Below are 25,819 nucleotides of genomic sequence, written 5' to 3'. Positions count from 1 at the left end.
GGAAAGGAAGCCGTAACACAGACATGGAGAATATCATGGACACTAAACTAAACATGGACAAATAACTGGGACCAAAGAAAATCCCAGCTCCATGGCCACACCTCTCAGGGCTGGGCCTCTCCAGCTCAGGAGCTCACATGCAATTCATGCACAAGGCTCAGAGGTCCACATGCCAAACTCCAACTTAGCCTGGGAGGTTTGGAAAAGTTTCAGGAAAGGATTTCACAAATATTTCATTTCCTCTGACCTTCCTCTGAGAAGACATCCTTGGCTGCAGCTAGCGACCAGATCTCCCTGGGAAAAACAAGCTCCTGGGAGACAGTCTGCAGACTGTGGCTTCAGGGAGGAGCGCTGGGCTGTAGCTGACAGTCCGGCCTCCTGTACCAGCAGGATCTGTTCAGTCTGGAGGTCTCTCCAGACACGACGTACTGTTTGCACACAAGCAGTTTCCTGAGCGTAACTGATGTGCACATCAACACCCTGCCTTCCTTCACTGGAAGGGGGAGCTGAAGGAGGGTGTGTTGAAGGCACCTCAAAATTGTCTCTGGGAGGAGTGTGCAGGTCTACTTGTTCCACTGTGCTTCTGCTCTCCCTTCTGTGCCCTTGGGCATCTCTTACCTCTTCCTAGGAAAGCAAGGCCCCAAGTTCTGGCTCATCCATAGAGGAAGAGACTCCGGAGGGGCTGGGGCTCCCCAGCGCTCTGCTATGAGCTCAGGGTTGTTCTTCCCCTTTGTGTCTTTCTGTGCAAAGCCTGTCCCCCTGTGCTGAGGATGTTGTTCTGAGGTACAAGACTGTGACTAGAAGACCAGGGAAGGAAAGCTGGAGCGTTCTAAAATGGGGGAGGGTGCCAGGCTGACAGATCCTTTCCATATATTCATGCATTTCCATGTATTCTGCCGGCCCTGCACCTCTCCTGTCTTGCAGTACATACCACAAACACCTATTTAGACTATGAGCCCTGGGTGGGTACAAAGCTTAAAGTAACGAGATTTGGTAAAATGCTGCCATCTAGAGAAGACTCATCTCAGCAATGCCTCGGTTATGTGGGCCATGTAGCAGAGGCAGCCTTACACAGAAAGCAACAAGCAGCTGAGCTCTAGGGGAGTCGGGATCTGGGAGACCTCAAACTGAAAGGCAGTAACTTTGAGTTGACCTTGTCAACCCAACTCAGCTCTCAGAGCTAACGCATACGGGTGCCACCCTGAGTAGCAGGGAAGTGGCAGTAGGTTATTGTGATTCATAGCTTAAGTCAGACTCCTGGAACACAGCTGGAAGGAAAGCTTTTGGTGGGAAAGCCTCACACCCTACCCCTGCTGGTAAGGCTAAGAGATCTTCCACTCCAGCTCTCTGGTCTTCCAAGGATGTTTCCAGCAGCCTCAAGGAAAGCAAGTCCTGGTGTACCTGATATTTCTAAGGTAAAAACAAAAAACAGGAAATGAAATGTGAACAAACATCCCATCCAGACTTTTCCCTCCAGCCTGATGGAGCCAAAGGAGAGCTGTGCCCATCTGCTTTTCCTGTGCATGTCATCCTTAACGCTACCCCACTTCTTATCAGGTCAGCGGAAACTGCACCTGCAGACCTCCTGCTCCAACCGGCTGTGCTCCTCACCAGATGATAATGGCCACCAGCCTCATGATGGCTTCGTTGAGGCAGTTAAAGAACTCCCGCAGGGCCCGTCCCTTCTGCTTCATGCTGCCGATCACCAAACCGAAGCACATGGAGAACACTACCAGCCCCAGCGCGTTCACCCCATTGGCTGAGCCCGGGATGGGAATGACTTCTTCAAAGGTCAGCACCTCGGAGACGGTCCCCAGGGCATGAGTGATGTTCTCCAGGATGCCAGTGAAGTTCTCAGGCACAGGGATCTGAGTGGTTGTCACGCCTGCTGTGACATTGCTGCTGTGGAGGATGGTTCTGGTGAAGACCCTGGTGCTGTACTGTGTCTTGTACTGAAACGACACAGATTATCAGATGCACTCACAGGCGCTGGTTCAGGAGCTCAGGACAACATGCTAGGCTCTTGCATCCCTTCCTAAAGAAAGGAGAATACTGCAAGTTCCTGCTGATCTGTGTGGGAAACTCGCCTGTTCTCAAGCTCCCTAGCATTTCATCAAAGAGTTCATGGAGCTGAAGGTCAAAAGAGACCATTGGAGCATCTCAGATCCCTAGGAGCAAGATATTCTGGCTTCGCTGGTAACCCTTTGTACTGCTTCTAAGGGCACTAGCACTACAGAAGAGACATATCCTTGGAGAACCTGCTCCCATTTCACTGCCAGTCCAAGCTTGCTACCTGAGGTGACACAAAGCCTTCCTGGCTCTGAGTGTGGGATGGGATGGAGGTTGAAGCCCCCCTCCATAAAAAACTTGGAAAGCTTGTGTGTGGGATGCTATAATACAGACTAATGACTGCAGTGCCTCCTGGAGCGGTCAGAGCTGGGGCAGTGGGGAGGCAGCATAAAGCAATTGCTATTCCATCTCTCAGAAAAGTAGGTTGGACCATGGTCTAGGGCACAGGGTGCAAAGGGAAGTTATAGGCCAGGCTGGATTTCATACCTGTTTGAAGCAGGCTTCTACCAGGTTGGGCGGGAACATATTCCTGCAGTAAATAAAACAAGGAAAGAATTATTGTCCTGTTTGACTAGCAAGAAAACATGGGCTTCCTGGCCAATGCCTCTGTCTTGGAGCAGTGTCTCAGGTCACAACACTCACAGTGCCACCTCAGGCTACACAGTAGGTGGGCCCTTTCTGTCTGACAGAAGATGACAATATGCTTATCTGGAGCCAGGCACATCCCTGCATCTTTCCAGAGTCCCACTGCATCTTTTCAGACTCCAAAAGGTTGTATTTCAGCTATGTGGAAAGAGACTACACACACAGAGCACTGGGTACATTGTAAAAACATCATCAAACCCAACTGAACCTTCAAACAATACCATGTTACAATATTTAATATACTGCCTTGCTCTCAGCCTCATTGCTGCAGCTGTTTGAGCTCTTTGTTACTTTCTGCCTCAGAAACAATGCTTCACGCCACTTGAGATGGCGTGCTGTGTAAGGTCGCAGCAAAGGAGGGAGAGACAATGTCTTGGGAATCACTTCCTCTGTTTCCTTGGGTCAATGAAGATGGGTATTTGGAGCAGCCTTTGATGGGTGAATTTCTGAAGGGCACGCAGTCATTGTTTTCATTACCTTTTTTGCTGAGCACACCTTGGCCTCTTGCATTAAATACCTCGAACAGAAGGGCTAGGCTCCAGAGCTCCAGGCTAAGCATTCAATCTCAGAGTGGCAAAGCCAGCTAGCTAGGCTGAGCTAGAAGTAGTAGGCTGGGCAAGACAGCCATAAACCTCTGCCTAAGAGCGTATGCCTAAAGCTGTGACACTTCAAAAGGACATTCCATGGAGGAATCAAATTTCACTGAAATGGTCTCAACATGAAACCATCTTGTTCACCTACCTCACTAAGTCCATGAAGGCATCTGTGGTCTGCACCTGCTCAATTCTGCCTTCTCGGTGAAGCTTGTCCTTAGATCCTTTTCCTGGATGGATGATGATCACCATGAGGATGCCAATGAACACTGCTATGATTGTTGTCACCATGTAGTAGACGACAGCCCGCATCCCCATCTTCCCTGAGGCTCTGCCATCCAGTGAGGCCATTCCTGCGGGGTCACACAGAGAGATAAAGTGAGAAAGTTTATTGTCTTAGAGGCAAAGGGGAAGCCCAAGGAAGATTCAAAGTGTGCAGGGCGCATGCGTGAGTCGGACAGGGAGCTGGGGTCTCTAGGAAGCACAGCATACGAGGGGCAGACTTCGGAGCTCTTTGGAGCTCCTGGGTGATGTTGATATGGGAGAATGTGACTTGTCGTTATGAAGAAGCGTAGCACTGGTGGGTCTTAGGCTGCAGTTGGGAATATAGCAATTTCCTCCTAAAGCTCTCAGAAGGGCAATAATGCCCTCCCAGCACATTGGGCTTTTAAGTCCCTAATGGTGGGATGTTTCAGGAGGTGGATTGCCTTGCAGTCCCTTCTGCTGTCTGAAAGCTTGACTGGCTGGCATGTCTTCTACGAGGACCTGGATAAAGCAAGCTGTCCAGCTGGTGATCAACTCCAGCTCTTTTGGACTGACACAAACTGACCTTCCCTAGGCTGGAGAAAACCTGAAGTTGACTTGGGCAACAAACTTGTTGATGTTTGAGGTTATGTATGATGACATCCTTGATAGTGCTCAAGTGCTGGGCATCAGAAACACCACATTGTGTCCTCTCCAGTCTTCTGAGAAAGCACAAGGCCTTCTGCTCCCCCTTCTGCTTCCCTTCCCCCTTGCTGAGCCAGCAGGGTTATGAGTGTGAATCATGTGCACTACAGCTGTAGGTTCAGGCCTATCAGGTCACTATTAGCCAAGCTAACCCAGGCGCCTCCAGCTGGGGTACAAAGGGGTGCTCCAACAACAGCATCTGTCTGTGCTGGTTATTGCCTTGCCTGAAAGCAGCAGAAAGCAATTCTCACCTGTAATCAAGCTGGAGACAATGAGAGGAAGAACCAACATCTGGAGCATACGCATGAGCAGCTCGCCGGGGAAGGAGAAGTACTTGATCTGGCGATAGGTCAGCTGGTAGGGCCGGAGGGAAAATGCCAGGATGATCCCTGTGGATCAGCAAGGGATGAGAATGGAAATGGGACAGTGTGATCCAGTGGTCTGTCCCTCAGTCCTACAGTGTGGCTTTTCTTTTTCTCATCTCCTTTCAGCTCCTCCTCTCCCCAAAGGAGCAAATGTTCTTTCTTTTTCTAAAAGGCCATGATCCAGTTTTTACTGTATGCACTCTCTCTCCCTCTGACATATTTATATGCATGGGAGCCTCGTGCTAAACCACAGGTCTCCTTGTTGCTCTGTCTGCTGCTCCTCTTGGATCTGTTCCCAGGAAGCTCATAAACACAAAAATGCTGTGACCAGAGAAATGATCTCCCAGACCAACCTAAGTGTGACTACACAGTTCAGAGACTTTGTCCACCCACCTCTTAAAGCTTGAGTTTGGCCAGTGAGTTAGAGACATATAGCCTGGATCAAAAGCTAGGGACAATCCACTATCTGCTGAGTGGATTTAGTTTGTGCTGTATCTCAGCCCTTTGCATCAGTTCCCCCTCCTGGACCTGTCACGCTAAAGCTGTGGGATGAATCTGAAGAGCCCTGGTGCCTGCAGCTGCACTGACAAGAAGCCTCTGAACAAACCGGGGTGATTTTTCATGAGGATTGGTAGAGCTGGATCATCAAACCCTTTCTGTTGTAGACTGTTCCTAAGCTGCAGCCAGGAGGGATCAACAAGGACTCCCTCACACAGCCCCTCTGCATAGTCTATTGTTCTGGCACATAAAGGTACTCCTGAGGTGGACAGTACTTTGTGCTGTCAGCTCATCACCTTTACCTCCCCAGCCAGATCGTTACGATTAAATAAATTCTTTGTAGAATAAACAAACCTTTCCCCACATTTATAAATGGTGCCCAGTGTTGCCACCGACTCCGTACCTAGTAAGACTGCAGCAATGGTGAAGAGGACGAAGGCATTTCTCCTGAAGAAGCTTTTAGCGCTGTCAGCAGTGATGCTGTTCATCCGCTTCTTGGCCCGCACTGCCCGCTTCTGCACCGCCTGCTGGAAGCGCTGTACCCGGCTCTCGGCATTGAGCCGCTTGGCTGCGTCCTCGTTGAGGAACAGGCTGTTGACGTGACTCTGTTCGCTCATGGTCAGCACGGCTGCTCAGTCCCCGAGGCACGGCTCTGCCTATGCTGGGCAGGGAGAGGCACAGACAGGAAAGTGTGAGCTGCAGCACCCAGCACCTTGCCTTCATTTTTAGGTAATTTCCCTGGGGCTCTGAGCTGGTTTATTTATTTATTTATTGATTAACGAGCTCCTCTGTGCCTCTGCAAGGAGCAGACCCCAGGGCAAGGCAACTAAAGGACTGCCAGGGTCTTGTCACAACTCTTCTGATGTCTCTGGAGAAGCTGTGGCCTCTGTAGCACCCAACCTGCACCGAGGAGCAGCTTGTGGTGGCCTGGGCAGCCAGAAAGGGCTTCACAGCCCCCCCAGCCTGTTCTTAGGAGTTTTATCAGTTTGGACAGGAATGAATTTTTATCACCTGGCAATATAGCCACTTCCTGTACACAAACTGTTCCAAACAAGACCAGGCAGCAAACGTTTCTGACATACCTCCTAGATGGGCTTGCCTACTGAAACAGCTTTCTCCATGACAGCGAGCAGCACCGGCTGTTTCTACAGGAAGGAACGTAATCCCTTTGCCTTCTGTGGAGCCTGAGGACAATGCTTTACTGACTTTCCTTTGAAGCACAACAGGACTTTCAAGTAGTATCTTTTGTGAGACTCCACTGATGGGGTTAACCTGCTGTCCTTCATAAATATGAAGACTGAGGTCAAACCTACTCCGAAGAGGTAAATAAAGAACCAGTTCTGCTCCATTACTTGCTGGCTGCAAGGTCTGGAGAAGTCTACTGTTCTTTAACTGTTTGTTTTTTACTATTGTTCCCATAGTCCTCAGGACAAAAGAACAAGGAGACCACACAGGCACACCAGTCCACTCTGGAGTGCTAGAAGACTCCAGCAAGCCAACAGTTCTTACCATTAGGAGGATTATTGCCTGACTAAGCAGGTGCAACTTTCCTAATGTCACTGTGCCTTGACAGCTACAAGGTCTGAAAATGCTTATTGTTCCCAGAGGTTTGCAAAGATAATGCAAGACTAGCTGAAACCAAAGAGGAACAGTCACCTTAGCACACCAGCAGATGCTGAAAAACCTTGCGTGTTGCAAGTCCAATAAAAGCTACTCCATTTGCAATCCTGAATTTAAGTCAAAGAAACTGTCACAACTGGGATTGCATTCTCTGTAAAATACACATCTGGTGCCTGGACCTAGATAAGTGTCAATCATGCACTGAAGATATTGCCTCAAAGAGGAATTGGTTCATGCTACAACATTGCAAGGTCATTTCCAACAGGCAGATGGAGGAAAACCTCCACTCTGATAGATTTGTCTGCACAGATGCTAATAATGCCTTCCTGAGGTTCAGAGCAGTGGAGAGACACCTGAGGTGGCTCAGCCAAGTCACTCTAAGCCTACCCCAGGCTAAGCTGAGTGAAGGCCCCTAGCAAAGATTCTGGGGTTTTGACACAGGAGCCTTGCACTGCTGCGGTGGTTGCCCAAGCTTTTGGATTAACAAACAGCATTCTGTGGATTTCGCTCTGCTGATTCCAGCTTAATCACACTTTCTTATTACACCACCCTGCTTTCATCTGTTGATGGAGCCAATATACATCAGACTGGTTGAAAACTTTGCCTGTCTTCCTCCTTTTAGCTGCCAGTCCTCCTACTTTTTGGAGCTACACATGAGAGAAAGAAACTGCAAAATACATATTCCTTCAGCTCATTGAGTTTGTGCCTCCTGACCTCCACACTAGGTGAAGAAACTATGGATTCAATCCTCTGTGCCCCAGAATAGATTTGTATTATTTAGTAGCCTCCCAGATATAGGGTTGGACAAACAAAATTATTAGCTTTCATGTTGAGGCTTTCCAATGAGCCAGGACTTTTACACATGTTGTATCCTCCTGTCTTGCCAGTTACTGGCATCACTGGCCCTAGAAGGAAGAGGACACCTCCCAGATCTCAACCTTTGTTATCACAGACAAACTGAATAATCCCTTTTGTGATCCATTTTATCTTTTGTCTGCAGGATTTCCAGAAGTCTGTCCCAGACCTTACTGCACTTATGGTAAGAAAAGTAATCGACTGCACTGTCAGTGGCTGGAGGGGTGGAATAGATTAGAATAGACTCTTTCAGGTGGAAGGGACCCACAAAGATCATCTAGGCCAGTTGCCTGACCGATTCGGGGCTGACCAAGTTAAAGCACGTTATTAAGGGCAATGTCCAAGTGCCTCTCAAACACTGACGGGCTTGGGGCATCGACTATCTCTCGAGGAAGCCCGTTCCCGTGTTTGAACACCCTCTCGGTAAAGAAATGTTTCCTGCTGTCAGGTCTGCACCTCCCCTGGCTCAGCTTTGAGCCATTCCCACGCGTCCTGTCCCTGGATCCCAGGGAGAAGAGCTCGGCACCTCCCGCTCTGCATCCCCTCCTTGGCAAGCTGCAGGGAGCAGTGAGGTTGCCCCTCAGTCACCTTTTCTCCCAATGAGACAAACCCAGAGCGCCCAGCCACTCCTCAGAGGACATGCCTTCCAACCCTGTCGCCAGCTTGGTTGCCCTCCTTTGGACACATTCAAGGGCCTTCACATCCTTCTCAGATGGTAGGACCCAGAACTACACACAGTACTGGAGGTGAGGCCACACAATGCTAAATACAACGGGATAATCCCCTCCCTTGGCCGGCTGGTTATGCTGTGTTTGATGCACCCCAGGACATGCTTTGCCCTCTTGGCCGCCTGGGCTCACTGCTGGCTTCTCTTGAGTCTGTTCTCAACCAGCACTCCCAGATCCCTTTCTGCAGGGCTGCTCTCCAGCCATGCCTTTCCAAACTTATACTTGTGCCTGGCATTACTCCGCCCTAGAATCCGGCATTTGTTCATCTTCAACCCATTAATCATAGCCCAATGCTCCACTTCATCTAGATCTCCCCTCCAGGGAGTCAACAGCACCTGCCAGTTGGGTTCCATCAACAAACTTGCTGATGGTGCCTTCAGCTCCTGCATCCGGATGGCTGATAAATACATCGAACAGGACTGGCCCTAGGACTGAGCCCTGAGAACACCGCTGGGGACCAGTCACCAGCCAGGTGTAGCCCCATTCACTACAACCCTTTAAGCTCTGCCCTTCAGCCAGTGCTTCATGCAGTGCACTGTCAACCTGTTCATCTCACAGCTGGACGAGAGGTCCAGAAGGATGCTGTAAGGGACAGTACCAAAAGCCTTCCTAAAATCTGAAAAAACTACATCCGCTGTCTTCCCTTCACCCACTGGGTGGGGGACCTTGTCCTAGAAGGATATCAAACTGTTAAACAGGACTTCCCCTTTGTGAACCTGTGTTGACTGTGCCTGATGATTGCATTGTTCTTTAAATACCTTTCAGCAGTACTCAGTATAATATTCTCTCAGTTTTCCAGGAAGTGAGGTTAGACTAACAGGTCAGTAGTTCCCTGGGTCTTCCCTCACACCCTTTTTGTAGATTCCAGCAACACTGGCTGCCTTCCAGTCAGCAGGGATGCGGCGCAGCTTCCTACAGCGGAATGGCTTACCACCCAAGAAAATCACTTCTAGAAGCATGACCAGCAAAGAAAGTTTCAAAGCCCAAAGACTCTTTCTTTTACTCCCAAACTACTCACTCTTCATGAAACAGCCCAGCACACCTTGGTAAGGTGAAGTGCTACCACACGAAGCTCCCATCTCTTTACTGAAGTGAGAATGGTCACGGTGACAGCTCTGAAATCACCCATCACAGGCTGGCTACAGCCAAACCGGGCTTCCCGTTCACTGTGGTGACCTGAGGAGACCCGTGTTGAGCCAGGAGCATAGAAACGCAGACTCACCTCTCCTCCAAACCTTGCCTCTCTGAGAACTGGACCATACCACAGCAATGGCATGAACTCCTGTGTGGGGGAAGTGGGAGCAGAACCCACCCATATAAAGAGACTCACCTGCTCTTTTCTCCAGAGGTGTCCCCATCCACGTGCACTGGAAAATGTATTTTTGTGCAAACAGAATGAAATTTCTGTTTCGATATGGGAAAGTTCAGGATTAGTCATTAGATCCCATGTTGCACTATACGCTCAGCAGCCTTCTCAGAGCAAAACTTACTGCAGAGAAGGAACTCACCAGCAGAGCTTGCTCCTTGATGTCCCCACCCTCTTGCTGACTTGCTCCCTTTCTCCATCTGCATATTTTGCAATACAGTGGCCCCCTCCACAGCGCATTCCCTCTGCATTGCTGGCCTGAAATTGTGTAAATATTCTCTATTGCATCAGCTGGAAGTTCTGACTTCTGCAGTAAGTCATCCAAATACTCTTGCAGATTAATGGTCTGTCAATGGCTTGGATTTTCCTTCTTGGGAGGAAGACGGTGGCTTTGCTCTCGGTGAGGGTTCCCCTATTCACGGCTGCTTCTCCAGGCTCCACTCTGCCAGAAACACTGAGATATTTGAGAGAGCATTTTTGGAGGTAACTTCAAGGCTAGACCAGGAAGCACAGGATATTTTGCAAGAAAGTTCAGTGTTGCAAAACTAATGCCTAGTTCCTGGCAATAAGGTTTCACATAACAGTGGAATTTTGGCTATTTTAAGGACATCAGTCAAAAGATGGTGAAAGTGAAAAATGGGGAAGGAAGACTTTTGCACTACACTTTTCTGTACTGCTCTTTTTGTGCAGATTCCTGCAGATTTTTGTGTGGTTATCTTCCCATCTACCCAGGGAGAAGAGTTCCAGCATGAGGGGAGGAGGGCAAGAGTGCTTAAGGACCTAGAAAGAGCTAGAAAACAGGAAATCTCTGAATCAACTGAGATGTATCTGTTCCAGCTCTTAGTGGACGTTGAAGAACACTCCTCCTCTTCATGCCTTGTCTCTGCTAAAAACAGCCAATGTCAGAAAAGCTGAAACCATGCAGTGTGCAGAACCTTCCCATGAGCATGTTTTAAAAACAGAGTCATAAAATCCTGGCTGAAGGGAAAGAAGAGTTAGCCATCACACACACACCAGGAGACAGCTTCGCTGGAGGCCACGTGTGGTAGCATCAGGGCAAATTTGCACCCCCTTGTCACAAATGGCACACTTTTGGCCCCCATGTGCACCCTTGTCCTTAAATACCGCTTTATCATTAAAAGGATGTAAGCAATGACATGAAACTAGCTTCGTTTTCCGAAGGGTATCCTAGCTCTTCTCAGATCTGTGACAAGGGGATGCAAATACATCCACGCCTACTGAGTGGTTTCTTGCAAGTTTGTCCGACATTTGCACGGTGGAGAATGTTAAGCACAAACCCAAGGCTGCCCATCTGTGGTGGTAAGGACAGTGATGAAACAGCCCTGGGCTCTCTGCTCTGCTGCAGCCTGGTGGCACATGGGGAGAGCCTCATCCCCTGAAACAACGGGAACTGAGCAGCTCCAGACTTAGAAACTGAGAGTAAAATATTGCACACAGCAGAGAAACTGCTTGAAATACTATCTTGAATGTATAGTTTCACTACAGACTCTTAAAAGGCACACAGGTCCCCACATCCTTATCCATGCCCCTCTCCCAGAGAAAAAGCCAGCTTGTAAGAATGGAGAACTAAGGAGATCAGTAGAAGTAAAAGGCAATCTTCAAATTCATTTAGTTGAAGAAAAAAACAAATCAGTAAGGATACAAGCCCAGTGTCAAATCAACCAGATTTAAAAAAAAAAGTTTTGTAAGTTTTGTATGAAAGGCTTTTAAAGCAACGGACATATCATGGGATGAAAGGGAAGATTCCCCTATGATCACTTGTGGTGACAGGTTGCTAATAAAGAGATTTCAGTTGTGAAGTCCAATAAGAAACTGTGCAAATGGCTGAGCTGTTCATCAGCTCACAAGTGACCTGGAAGATGAACGGCTCTGTGAATAAGTGAAAAGCAATAAACACAAGAAGAATAAATTTTAGTCACTCTAGTGACTCCAAAAGATACTGGAAATATCACATAAAAGCACAGGCTGGCAGAAAAACAGTGCTAGGGATTATTATGGAAGAAATTAGGGGACAGAAAATGGTCTTATGATGACCTAAAAATATAGAGCATACTCCAGCCCTGCCCCGTTTGACTTGCTCTGACACCATGTGGCTACATCCTGGCTGGCCAGACCCTGCCCTGCTGGCCATTGGCTTGTGCTCAGCTCCCAGTCCCTTTGGGAATTACAAGAGCCCACGCTGCACCCTGACAAGGCTTTCTTGGAGGCCAGATATTTGGAGTTGTCCACTGAAGGTGTAGGGTTGTGTCCTGGTTTCGGTTGGGATAGAGTTAATTTTCTGACTAGTAGCTGGTATAGTGCTGTGTTTTGGATTTAGGACGAGAATAATTTCAGACTTTGCCTTGTGATAAAGTGCCGAGGCATGAATTATGCTTGTGGGGAATAATACAGTTTTCACGTTGTAACATTTGATGCTCAAAACTGGGTTTTTTTTAGTAGTCAGAAATCCACATGCACATCTTAAATATTGCTATGTCACGACAACAGAAAAAATGAAATCGTTGGGGCAAATTTTAAGTTGCTGCTGAAGGAATTTTGCATTTAACTCAGATTCTAAGAAAGCAACTGTGAAAGCCTTCAATTTCTTCTTACGTTGTTTTTTGTGCAGGCTGAGCTTCAGGAAATAACCCAATGTTTGAATTTTATAAAGCTGCCATCACTGAAATGTTCCTGCACTCAGTTATTCAAACAGCAGCATCAAGAAGTAGGTTGAAAGTATTTCTTAAGTTTCTTTTTCATGTGGCAAAAGTTTTTGCGCTTCTGTGTAGAGGCAGTTTGCATCCATAAGGGCCCACAAGCAAGTTCGTATAGAGCAGCGAGCATGTCAGACTGCCAGCAGGGGTTAAGGGGAGCCTTTCCGCAGGAATGCACGGGCCATGGATCTGGTCTGCTCCATCTACCTGTTTGATGGTGTCTGGGAGAGCCCTTCGGGAATGGTGTCTTAAACTGGGGAGTGTTTGCAGAGCAGTGCCCAATGCTGTACGTCCCTAGGGCTGAGTCCAGGGGCAGGAGTTTGGGGGAGCTGGAGGAGACGGGCTGCACCTGTATGTGCAGAGCTACGCAGCTAAGAGTAGAAAACAGCTCCCAAGAGGTCAGGGCAGCGGTGCTGGCCAGGGCAGCTCCATTCTGCGCAGCACTGGTGCACTGTGTTTCTGCCAGAGAGAACAGACAGTTTGTGCTGCCCACAGGGAACCCGTTCCACTGTCCTGTTGGTAACCAGTGGGGGAAACCCACTGTACCAACAGAGCTTTGCATGCCTTAGCACTCCTTCACAACAGGAACAGAAACTGCATTTAAGCCTATGGAAATAAATCTATTGCGCACGGCTCCGTCCTCACTCCAGTCACGTGCAGCAGCCTTTGAGTCACAGGGCTGCCAGCTTTCTGAGCATGAGGAGAGCCTGCAGATCTTCGGCCTGGTTTTGTCCATGCAATGGTCAGGGTTAGGCTGCACTGGGTGAAGAGGAAATGCATTTGACTACTTGCCATGGTCTGGATGAAACTAAAGGCTGCAAACCGCTAATGACAGTACAGCCTTGTCTTAGGGCCTCCATCCACTACATCACCCCTGGGATCCCAGAGCTCTCTGGAGGTCCCAGGTGGGGCCAGCACTAGGGTCCAGAAACTCAGCTGTGTTTGTGCCAGCAGATCGAGGGAGGTGATCCCTCCCCCCTGCTCAGCACTGGTGAGGCCACACCTGGTGTGCTGTGCCCAGTTCTGGGCTCCTCAGTACAAGAGAGACATGGGCACACTCAAGAGAGTCCAACAAAGGGCTACAAAGATGATGAAGAGACTGGAGTATCTCTCATGAAGTAAGGCTGGAAGACCTGGGACTGTTCACCCTGGAGGAGAGAAGGCTCAGGGGGATCTTATCAATGTATACCTGAAGGGAGGGTCTAAAGAAGGCCGTGTCAGACCCTTCTCAGTGTTGCCCAATAACCAGATGAGAGGTGGTGGACACAGACTGAAGTAGCAGGAAATTCTTCTTAAGCGTAAGGAAAGGGTTTTTAACTGCAAGGCAGACCGAACACTAGAGCAGGTTGCCCAAAGAGGTTGTGGGGTCTCCATCCTTGGAGACATTCAAAAGGTGACTGGACAAGGTGCTGAGCAACCAGCCATGGTTGACTCTGCTTTCAGCAAGGGGGTTGGACTGGGTGACCTCCAGAGGTCCCTGCCAACCTCAGCCACGCTGTGATCCCCCCATCTGCTGCTGATGTGCTGTGAGGCAAGGCTTTACAGACAGCACTGACACACCCTGTCCCTGACAGTGTCCTGGAGCTAATTTATATGTATAATTAGTACAGGGCTATGGCCTGGTTCCCCACTCTTCTCTCACCCTCTAACCCCTGCACAGCACTCTTGCACCACACTGCAAGATAAACAAGATGCTGCTACTTCATGGAAATGGCCAACTGCTGTTTGTGGCTATTGGACAGATCATGAGGACCCCGGGATGTCTCAGCAGAGGAGGAGCTGTCGATCAAGTGGGTCCGCTGTGAGATGCTTCTCTGGGACAAGGAAGGTCCTGGCCACTGGCAGGATATGGCATTACAGGGCACTCTTCCCACGGTGTGTGGGGTTGGAGAAAGTAAATGAAAAGTTCATGTGAAGACTTTATCTGCCTTCTGCCCTGCACCAGCAGTCAGTCCATGCCCTGCTCCCTGTGTGCCAGCATGGCTTTCTGATTGTTAATGTGCCCAAGAGATGTCAGCCGATTATCACATAACCAGCCCCACGGCAGGCAAAACACCATGCGGACAGTGCAGCAGAGGAGAGCTCCAGTCCCCAGGGTTTCAGGCTCTTGCCTGGGACAAACCCAGTTGTCACTGCTCAGAACAAATGGATGGGAGGCAATGACTGAAATGCTGGTGCTTTACCTCACTGTCCCACTATTGCTAATGTCTGCATAGAAGAACACACAAGGGGTTAATCTAATTAGTCAGGTTTACTCCTGGGACTGACAGAAGGCAGCCAAATTAGAAATGCCCACCGCAAAGTCTCTCCCAGGTTTACCAGCCTCTGGGGACTGAGGGAAGAGTGGCAACGCAATCCCAGAGCGGCGGTGCTTGGGACAGCGTGTACGGTCACACCGCTGCCATGGGCATGAGCGTGGCACTCGGGCAAGCCTTGCTGCTAACGGGATGGCACTGGGAAAGCGTGTCAGGCAGGCGTCCCCCCCTCGACAGCCGCTACCCCAGGCCCCCTCTTCCCTCTGCTAACACAACTCTTTTGTTGTTGTTGTTGCTGAAAGCCAGCCAGCAACTGTGAAATAATCAGCACTTTCGAGCCCACTGTTTCTCTTGTCTCCAAGGAAACCCTGCTATTATGTTCAGCATCAAAACCAGGAGGGTTTTCAAGGAGGGAAGTCTCCACAGGTAGCAGAAGGGAAGCGCCCTAAGGCTGAGCAGAGGGAGGAATCTCTGCGGGAGGAGAGGGGTTGGAAACAGGTTTGCACAAGCTAGGCAGGTACGGAGGGGCAAGGCAAGGGGCTGCTGAGACAGCTGTACTAGCCTTTCCAAGGTGGACAGCTTCTGGTGCTGGGTCACCCAGTGAGTGGGCAGAAGTTACAGAGCCCATCCTTGTGTGGAGGGAGGGAAGGCTCAGTGTTTGCAAGGAAGGGATGTGCCAGGCTGTTCAAGAGAAGGCAGGCAGGGCCATGCTTCTCCCGCAGGACTCTGCTTTGGGGCCTGACAATTGCAGTTAGCAGCTATCAAGTCCTACTTGCTTTTGGGCAGATCATTGGCACTCCAGGGTAGGAAGCTACAGCCCCTCCACCACCAGCTGGATGGGTGCTTTGCATGGACGGCAAAGTGGATTTCTGCATTCCTGCCTCACTTTCCCTCAACAGCAGCTCAGTGCCTGTGGTCAGGAGCATTGAATCCAGCCACTGTGCCAACAGCTGGGTTTTTTCAGTCCCGAGGACCAGGATAGAGAGGGATTACAGACCCCCTGGCTGGAAGCATCCTCACCCCTCACACTATTGGATCTTTCGCAGCCTGGCCCATTGCTTGCCCTTGGGAAGGGAAGTGTGAGCTGAAAGCAACACTGCCAAAGCGCCTGTGCTGAAAATTTCCATTGCCAAGCCCAACTGGGGTGAACTCAGCTATCTTTGTGTTGCTATAGCAGCCCCTGGCAGGGCTTTGCTCAATGATGTGCTAGGGCATCTCCATTTCCCACTCACTATCTGGCAGCCAGCTCCCTCCCAGCCAACTCCTGCCATGACAATGGACCCCAGAGGAGATCAGATCTGCTGAGGGTTCAGCCGCTGACCCAGCTAAGCTCTACAGCGACAAGGTGATCGCCAGCTGATCAGCTGCTTTGGGGCCTAAGTCTGGTACTGGGAGGACAAACGCTGCTTTCCCCATTGCTCCCTACTCATGCTAAGATCCTGTGATAAGCTCGGCTTGCTCTAGCTGCCCACCAGGCATTTCACCCCAGCCCAGAACATACAGTCCCACTTTTAAAGCACTCCCTGCTGGGCAGTCCCCTGTCCTGAAGCAGGGTGAGAGCTGTCCCTGCTGCTCTCTCATGCATATGCCCAAGGAAATCTCCTGCCATCCTCCTGTCCTGCTTCAGCCCCTAGACCTGGCACTGCTCTTATTCATGCATTCAGATTTGCTGACAAAACCACCCACCTGGAAAAAGTGCCAGTCGTCAAGCAGGAAGGGCAGCACGTCTTTTTCGTCTTGGGGGATTATTCTGAGTTGTTTCGTTCTTTAATTCTTTGAAGTCAAAGGCAGGATGCAGGATTTTCTCCTTAGAAAGGTACAGCGTTAGCAGAGAGCTCTGAGCAGTACCTCCTGAGAGAGGAAAGGAAGACTGTAATATGCTCAGGATACATGGCAGTAGGGGCTGGGGGAGTGGCATGTAGGAGGAGACTGAAAAAAATCTTCTATGATTGCAGGAGACCAGAGGACAGAAAGCACCTGTCACCACGATGGTGCGTATAGCCCACACTGGATTTAACACTACCCGTGTTTTTGCACTTTCTTCTGCCTCCTCACACAAGCTGCAAAGAGCATTATCAGGAATAGAGAGCAGGGCAAGCTGTCAAATGAGAACCAGATCTCATCCCCATCCCACTCCTGCCCCTTAGTCTATTCCTTCCACGAGGGTGACTGCCTGCAGAAATCCATCCAGCAGCAACAGCTGGATACCCTGAACGGGCTGGTCCTTCACCGGTCCAGTCTAAGCAGGACCGCAGAGATCCAGACACACCCCTGTGTCCAGAGCAGCCTGTGGGGATGGACATGTGTCTGCGCCCCGGCCAAATCGCTGTGATCTCCTGTTGGTGTATTAGGCAAGTCACAAGGAGAAATCAATTCACTGAGTGTGCAAAGAAAATAAATCAGCCATATGGTCCGTCAGGGAGCCAGGCTCTGCTTTCAAGGAAGCAGGCGAAAATTCCACTGTCCTTACTCGCTGATCTCTTAAGTATCGATTCCTGCCGCAGTTTCTTTGATAGAAGTCCCACATTTCAAGATTATGCATTAATGCACTGTGCCAAAACCACAAGTCAGATTGCAGGTGTGAGCACCACACAGCCCGTGCTGGCCTCTGAACTGGGCAGAGTGAAAAATTATGTCTAAAACCCAAGGTCCAGCACCAAGGTTAGACCAGCACCTCTGTTTCTATTTCTACCAGGTATATGACTTACAGGGGACATGTCAGTTGTTTCCTGACATTAGCCTTCTCCTTAATTCAGGTGGCACTGGTGCAGGGACTTTGCTGCATACTCCCACTTTAGCACACAAACAGCAATGCATTGTGCCTGCCGCTAGAACTTGCCATGGAATTTGAATTCATCCAGCAAGGGGTAGGTCAAAGCCAAAGCATCAGGCTCATCTGATGGAGAGTTCTGGAACTGCAATCCCTCCGCTCCCCCCTCTCCAAGCCCTGTGTCCCTATCAGACTCTGTAGGAAAAGGAGAGCCAAACCTCTTCAGCCCAGGTTACAGAGAGCAGCTCCCAACACCAAAGGGCTTTTTGCCAACAGTAATCATAGAATCAAAGAATCATTTAGGTGGAAAAAGAAAAATGATCTTAAAGGTCATTGAGTCCAACTGTAAATCAGGACAGTTATTAGATGGGACTTTGCTGGATGGGCCGTTTGGAGCCCAGGGTCTTGGCTATCTCTGTCATCACCCCTTGTTTTAACTTGCTCCATCTGCCAGATCAGCATGGGCACGGGCCATTGCTGCATCAGGGGACAAGGACACGCTGTCTGCACACAACACGTTGCTCGATCTTCACACAGCTTGGTTGCCCACATGTAAATGAAGGAAATGGCACTAACCTTCCTGAGGAAGGCTGCACAAGTCCTGTGAGGTCTCAGGTCACACATGTCAGCTGGCGCCTGGAAACCCAAGCCCTCTACCCTGCAAAGTCACAGTCATCTTTCCAGCAAATTGCCTATTGGAATGGGCTACACAAATAGATAATTTTATTCCAAAATGAATGTCTGTGGTTATGGGGAATAGGCTCCAGCCCTCTGCCTGCACCATGCACCCAAAACACTCCTGCAGAAGTGTGGTTGAGAGCCAGTCCAGCCAGAGTAAAAAGAGGTGGATCATCGCAGTGCGGCCCTGTACACAGCTGATCTCCTCTGCTGGGTCCACAACATCGGCTGCTGGCGGGGGAGCCGCAGAAAAAGAACATCTGTTATTCCTCGTGCCCCTGCTTCTCTCAGTGGCTTAACCAGCAGCTTTTCTTACAGCAGGGTAGCCTGCCAGCGGTCTGCTGGATGCTCGGTGACCTGCAACAAGGAGCACTCTTCGCCTGGTGCTACCCGGAGAGGGGCAGAGCTGCCACCCCACAGCCCTGTGCATTTCTCCCTGAACCTACCCTGGGGAGAAATGGTTGGCTAACAGTGAATAATTGTCCTTGCCCACTTACTCCGCCTGAAGTTCAGCTTGGCTGCTAGGATCTGTACTAATTCCTACCCAGTTTTCCAATCCCCAGGTTAACACACCCCTAGGCCTTTTTTAGCCATAAACTGACAGTGATGAACACTTTAAACTTTCTCCTTCAGCAGCTTCTCCCATGTTTCATTTTGACTTACACCTGTGGCAGTTTCCAGACACCTTTGAATTATTAAATAGGACACAGAGCAGCAGTCTGAAGCTATGGAGGAGGTGAAGAGCTCTGCTCCCTCAGGATGGAGGTGCCTGATGTCCAGGCAGAGTCTTTCCAGGGTGGAGCAATCCCTGGGGCACAGCCGCCATGGTGAACTAACTCCCCAAAGCCTCCCCCCTCTCCACAATTGCCAGGCACCTTTGATCATCCACATCACACAGAGGCCACGTGATACTGCGACTTATCAACAGCAAAGGGAACTCACGATGCCACCCTTGCGAGAGGCAATGAGAAAAGACATGACAACTGCACCTCGTGTCACTTAGTCACCTTATCAAGGATCCTCTGATGCTATCCTTGCACAGATGTTTGAAGATGAAGTAAGGGCTTGTTGGGAAACAGCCTGGAATAGCTTTCTCAAGTCAGCTCCTGGCGACTTTCTCCACAAAGCACCTTTCAGAATTATTTATGCTAGTCTCACAAGTAGACTAAAAAAATGTTACATAGGGACAGGGCAGTTGGTTTTGCACCCACTCCCTCTTTAAACATGCCCTCAGTCTGTATCTGCTGAGCTTGGAAAGATCTTGGTCCTAAACAAGTGAAGTTCTTGGCAAAGGATTCCTGAGACTGATTTCTACAGAGGGCTTGTGTGTCCAAAGAAGGAGTTTGCAGGTCCAGTAGAACACCTACTTCTTTATCATCTTTTTCTTTAAGAAAACAGATATCAATTATCAGATCTTTAAAAAGCAGAACACTTTAAAGGTAGGCTAAGTGTTGATTCATAACATAACAATAAGGAAAAAGCCCACACATGAATCTCTGTTAGCACAGAGTTACGGCGAGCTGCAACAAGGCTTTTCCCCCCCACCCCAGGTTAACTCCAACAAGCAGATCCCACGCCTTGCCCCAGCACAGCCACCAGCCCCCACGAGGTTTCCAAGGTTCACCTCCTGCCCGTGCTGTTTCTCCATCCCCTTCAGGCCAGCCCACCCTGCTTCTTGCCTCTGCTGCGTCTGGATTCTTCCTTCTCCCGGCTCCTCTGCCAGCCGGCCTCTCCTCATCCCAGCCCTCTGCTTCTCCCAGGGCCTCTCCTACATCCAGGGCACGCTTTCTCTGCTCACTCTACTTCTTCAGGTCTCTCTCCATCCAGAACTCCTCTCCATCCAGTCCTCAGAGCCATTTAACTACTCAGCAGGAACCAGCCACAGCTGTGCATTATCCACATCAACCAACCCTCCACCCCTGAAGCCAGCCCACAGTTGTACATTATCGATGTTAATTAACCTGCCTTCATTCCTCTAGAATTTCTCTAGCCCTGTCACCTGAACAAGCGGGTGGCTGGGGGATGTCTGTGAACCATCCTCGCCTCCATGTGTCATAGGAACAGGGTTGTTTTCTGCTGGAGTGCAGAAAGCCTCTGGGGTATTCCCAGTTGCCAATTGTCATGGGGAAAGATGTGATTTTCTGGTATGTTAAGCAATTTGTCAACCCTTCCTTCCCTGGATTTTGCAATTCTGTAGTCTTGTTCTCCTTGTTACAGTAACCTTAATTTGGGGGTTGGGATTAATTTTGTATCCTGCACTGCCGGTTTGGCCCAGGGAGCAGAGTCCAATTATGCAGCTGCGACCTTCATTCCAAGTTAGCAGAGTTTTTGCAAATGAACATCCTTCGTGTTTCACAGAGCTGCTCAAATAATGGAATTTCCTTCCTATGGGAAATGCCAATATTTCAACATTTATTTTTGCCCTATTTTGGAACAAAAAGTCAAAATTTCAACTCTTGCAACAAATGAAGTTCAGGGAAATTCAGAAATGTGAGGAAATGTTTTGGTTTGGATCAAACTGATGTAAATCTGCTCCTACCTGAGCTGTAATATTTCTTCGTGTGGGTGCCTCTCATGATATTTCTGTTGCAGTGTCCCCCTGCAGCTGGGCTGCTATGGTGCATCAGCCTCGAGGGAGAGCAAAGGCCAAGGAGAATAGGGCCAGGAGGGCTAAAAGAGAAAGAGCCCGCGGTGCAGTTCTCACTGACAGCACCTGCCCGGACATACTGGTTAGAATTTCTGATGCGACAACGGAGCAAAGAAAGAGATAGTTAAAAACCAGTATATCTGATGACAAAAATTATTACCCCAGATTTTTGACTGGGTAGTTTCAACTGATGAGTGAGACAAACTGTTGTGAGCTCCTGAAGCTTCTGTTGTTCAAAACGGCCCTCATTTTCTCCTTGGCTCTGCAGAAAATGAAATGTCTGAGCTGGCAATTAATTACTTCACAGGAATGGCTCGTGTGGCTTTCCAAAAACAGCATGAGACTTTCTTTTGGGCACCCTGTACTAGTGAGTTGTACAAACTGGAGAAAGTCAAAAAACCATGCTGTTGTTTCAAGTAGCTCAGTCTGATACTACTGTGGGCTAAGTCTGCCTTCTCTGAGCTGGGAAAACAGGATGGAAATGATTTACTTCTGCTGCTCTGATGATATATTTGTCCAAATTTAACTTGGTCCATTTTCTTTGGCGTTCTCTGCATGATATTACCATCGGCATTGTGCTCTTCCCCAACAGCTCCCAACGCTGTATATGTGTAAATGTATTACAAGGACAAAAGGGACCAATTCTGATGCTAGTCTGACCTCCTTTTTCAGGACAGGAATAGCCCTGTGTTAATTAATTTTCTTTTAAGTAGAATATACTATTTAGAAAAATTTCTGAACCTCCATCACTCTTTTCTGGTGTGATGAATTCACCACAATTCCAGGCAAATTATGTAAGCCTGGGTCTACCTGACCCTAGAAATTGTGCGTGAGGAAGAGGCAGTCAGCTGCTGCTGCAGAGGAGCTGAACTGGACTTACTGGTGTTAGTGGCAATACTGACATGGACAAACCAAAAAGCTGTAGCTTAGTCGGTGTGGATATGCAAACACTCATGCATACAGCACCTGCAGACACAGCCCGAGAGGCCAAAATGCAAATGAGAACTGGCATCTGAAAAGCTTAATCAAGGTGGGTGATCCTGCAGCAGTCACTGGGACAGCAGCACCTCCAGGTTTTTTCTAGATGCCCCCTCAAATCATTGCTTCCCTCGGCATAAATTCATGTGCTTCCTCCTCTTCTCTTCCCAAGTGAGGTCTTAGGCTACAGACTGAGGTGGTGTGTTGGCTTCCAGGGTCTGACTTTGCAATTTGCTTTCCATTAGGAGTCTATCCAGTTATTCAATGGCTTTCTGGAAGGAGAATCCAAAACTACAGGACTTCAGGGAAAGGAAAGCGCTAGAGGAAATCTGCACTCTTGGCTTTCCTTCACTGAATTACAAAATCCCCTAAAAGCAGCTGCTTTCAGCCACTCCTGTTGGACTTTGTTTTTCATTCTCTCAAGTTCTCTCTAGGAGAAGCATGATCTGCCTCTCTTTTCTTGAGACACTTTATTTCACTCTTTTAATGACCTTTCTGACATATTTCTTAGGCTCCTAATTTTGACAAAACACCTGTTTGCCTTAGGGTAGAGCCTTGCCATAAGACCCCCACGTAGAAAATTCAAAGATTCCTGGATACAGCAGGAATCTTCCCATCTTCCCCACTGTGGAGCATCTCCTGGAAGCTGTATCAGAAAGGTACAGAATCTCGTCTGAAGGACTGCAGGTGGTATTAAATGCATCTCCTCGCCTATCTGCCTTTGTAGTCAGGGAATCGTGTCTTATATCAGTCATGTTTAGCTATCTGCCTATCTTCGGATCGTATCCATTCAGCACAGTCTTTGCCAGATCACTCTTTTATAGGTGTAGATACATTAATGCAGTCATAAGTCAATAAACCAGCTTTCACATTAACAGTTGACTCGATCGAGCTTCATAAGCTTTCTGCCTCCTGCTACATCTTCGATCACTTTGAAGCGTTTTGGGGAAGGTACGGCCTCCCCCTCCCCTTAACAGCTGTCAGAGCTGGTGTCTCAGGGACAGTTCTGCTCCATTCGGTGCAGCAGTAGGGTCTGCTGGGCACCCTTCACCCACCGGGACTGCCCAGATTTGGTGCCTGGGTCTCCCCGGCACATGCAGGCAGCGTGCACACACAGCAGGGGGCTGTGATTCTGGGGGTCTCTGTAAGTGTGGAGGGTGCTCTGAGCTGGCACTCCCCGGCCAGCACGCAGTGTAGCTGTGCAAGGGACCCATTCTCCCTCTAACACCATCCTTGCTGAGTCCCCAGGCAGGGATTTCTCCCCATCCCCTGTCATGGATCGCAGAGCAGATGGGCGAAAGGGCAGCCCCCGACGCCTGTGGGTGTGGGGCTGAGCTGAGGCAGGGCCCAGGTCCTTGCACAGAGAAGCCTGGAGTGGTGCTGGCTGCGCGCTGTCAACAGCGGCAACGCAAACTGTCTCACAGCTCATTACAGAAACTGAGCCAAAGGGAAGGCACGTTCCCAGCTTATCAGGCCACCTCCTCTGTGAGCTCTCTGATCTACTTTTCCAGTGATTGTTCCTGACCCAGGAGAAGCCCCTGAGAAATCTCACAGTTCATAGCCTGCAGCTAAACGGGCATCCGCAAGCAGCCACGGCGGGGAGCCGGGAGCATGGCACATGCAGTTGGACTAACCAGCTGGAAAATTCCACTCCTCTTCGTTGCAGCAGACCATGCTGAAGCGTTCGGGAAGCAAACCTTGCCAGCGGTGTGTTTATCTGCTCACCAGGCTGCTGCTCGGCGTTGCTGCTGTGAGTGGTGTCACATTTGCCAGGATACCTGCACTATCTGCTCAGCCCTTTTTTAGCACCGCGATACGAAGTAGCTCTGGAACAGCGTCCTGCATACTTTGCTTCACAACATATTTTTTTTAGCACTGCTGACAGTCAACACAGAGTGACACGAAGGGTGAGTATCCGGAACAGAGATGCCGGCAGAGCTGACCTCTCCTCCTGTGCTGGCTAAGCTGAGCACAAGAACCCAGTTCCTCTGATACTTTCACTCCTTGCACCTCTGCTAAGTGATCAGCTCCAGACAACCTCTCCTCACCCCAGTTTAACTCAAAACCTGCTCACTTGCATAAAATTGGTTAAACAACTTGCAACCTACAGTCCCTTCTTACTTAAAGACTATCAAACCATAAATGATAAAGTCATACTGATAAATGCTAGCCATTCAACGCTGAAGAAATCCTGACTGCCTGACGATCTGACAGCTTTCATGTGCCGCCAGCCCCCATTTCTCTCCCTCTGCTTTATTTGTGCACATTTTTCCCTTTTCTCGATGCATTCCCACCCACCCACACGCTCTTACCTTCTGGATTTGCAGCTGTGCTTGCTGTAGGCTTGTTTAATCCCCTGTTAGGAGGTGAGAAAAGCCTGCAAGTGTCTGGGCAGAAAGCCTCATGCTACAATGTCACTCAGGTCACCAGCGCGCACCCAGCGCTAACCAATGGGAATAAATCCCAAGGGAATTACACAGCTGTAAATCCTGGAAACTATGCTTCACACTTTGAATGTACTATTTCTAGTTCCCTTGCAATGCTATGCAATGAAATAATACAGAAACCTTTGGATTTAAGCAGCAAATAAAGAAATAAACATTATTCAGACTTTCCGCCCTAACACTCCTAAAACATGGAGTGTCTCATTGCACCCCGCTGCTGCTGTTCATGGGAGGCACAAGAAAACACAGAGCAAGCGGCTCCACAGTTGTCCAAGGGGCTGAATGTCCACCTTGCAGCAGTAGCATGCTCTTAGTGCTGACGAGGAGGGGAGGGAGGCACAGGCAAGAAGCACGCTCTGAAGGATTTGACTTAGGTACTCAGTAACAAGGTTATTTAATAAGACTTCAGTTCCATGATATGCTTCCCCTCGGACAGGTTTTTTATATGCTTAAGTTTCATCCACGTTTAAAACATTGCCTTACAAAAACCGTTGATGGGTGAGGTCTGTTAGCGCTTTCCAGGTCAGCTAATTTAAAATATGGAGTCAGAAGAGAGACTGAAATTTAAGGAAGTGATGCTTGCTCAGTCTAACCAACATTTCCAGGCATCTAGCACAAAAGTTAATTCTTAAGTTCTGGTTAAAATGTGTAGCTTGCATAGCTGTGTTAGAAAATTGAAAGGCTAGACAGAAGTGACAGTTGGTGTCCTGCCTTTATTTACATGAAGCCCAAAAAGCAAAGCTGCTTCTCAAAGGTCAGAAGTGTGCGAGCTTCAGCTCACAAAACCTGGATTTGTGTAAACTTTGTAAGAATGAATTCTATCAGAGATATCCCATACCCTCATCACCTATTCCTGTGATGATGAGAAATGGAACAAAATCTTTGAAAACAAGAAATAAGAAAGAGTATTTGCAAGTCCCTTAGCACCTTTAAGGCTTCCCTGGGTCAGGAGTACTGCCCCCATTTGGGAATAACAAAGTCTTCATGCAAAATCCAGCAGCAACCTGAGTATTACCTTTACAGGGTGCTCACCATACCTTCACGCTGTGGACCTGGAGTGAAGCTGGAGTGACAGGGGGGAGCACAGGTGGCTCAGGAACCAGCCTCTGCCTGCTTAGGTTGAACGACAGCATCTGCAAACCCCCAGCTGCAGAGTGAAGCCAGGCACCAAGCTTTGGAAGATGGAAAGAAATCCTTTGGAGAGGAGCAGTTAGCCACATGCATCACCTCCACAGCTTGCTCCTTATTCCTTCTTGTGCCTGTGACTTCTGCTGGCCCCACTCCCACCCCTCCAGCATCTGGCCACTGCCCGGGGCCAGGCTTGAAGCCAGGGCTGGGACAAGCTGTGGCTGTGCATGGCTATCTCCTGGCTGTGCATGGTATCTCCTGGCCGTGCATGGCTATCTCCTGCCTGCGCATGGCTATCTCCTGGTCGTGCATGGCTATCTCCTGGCTGAGTGCTGTGCACAGGGAGTGCGCAGTGAAAGCAGGCAGCTGGCAGGGCTCCAGCCCCCCTCGCTTGCTGCTGGGGGATGCTGGGCAATGGTGGCCAAGGGCAGCGGGAGCTGCTGGAGGCGAGAAGCAGAAAGGAGCCAGGAGGCCTGCAGTCAGGTCTTGCAATGCTGACAGCCGAGGGAGACAGAGC

General features: G+C 49.3%; 1 protein-coding gene across 14 annotated transcripts in view; it reads right to left on the bottom strand.

Annotated features, from left to right (window-relative positions):
* Positions 1–25,528, bottom strand: part of LOC121086029 (excitatory amino acid transporter 4-like) — a 34,499-nt gene extending 8,971 nt beyond the window's left edge. For 5 of the 14 annotated variants that reach the window (XR_005827269.1, XR_005827270.1, XM_040589180.1 and 2 more), the window contains exons 1-8: positions 25,212–25,528; positions 16,344–16,508; positions 9,653–10,142; positions 5,523–5,780; positions 4,508–4,645; positions 3,457–3,661; positions 2,557–2,599; positions 1,612–1,952 (exon numbers count right to left, since the gene is read on the bottom strand). Coding sequence is in view for 12 of the 14 variants with exons in the window: in XM_040589180.1 (XP_040445114.1) it covers positions 1,612–1,952; positions 2,557–2,599; positions 3,457–3,661; positions 4,508–4,645; positions 5,523–5,736 (941 nt within the window). In the remaining 2 variants the exon portion in view is untranslated. Of the gene's footprint in view, positions 1–1,611; positions 1,953–2,556; positions 2,600–3,456; positions 3,662–4,507; positions 4,646–5,522; positions 5,781–9,652; positions 10,143–16,343; positions 16,509–25,189 lie in introns of all 14 variants that reach the window. The other 9 variants (XM_040589169.1, XM_040589174.1, XM_040589171.1 and 6 more) reach the window with 9 other exon arrangements.
* Positions 25,529–25,819: the final 291 nt, after the last annotated feature.

Source organism: Falco naumanni, chromosome 4 (assembly GCF_017639655.2).
Source record: "Falco naumanni isolate bFalNau1 chromosome 4, bFalNau1.pat, whole genome shotgun sequence".
In the NCBI taxonomy this organism is placed as follows: domain Eukaryota; kingdom Metazoa; phylum Chordata; class Aves; order Falconiformes; family Falconidae; genus Falco; species Falco naumanni.
This window is presented reverse-complemented; position numbering and strand designations above follow the sequence as displayed.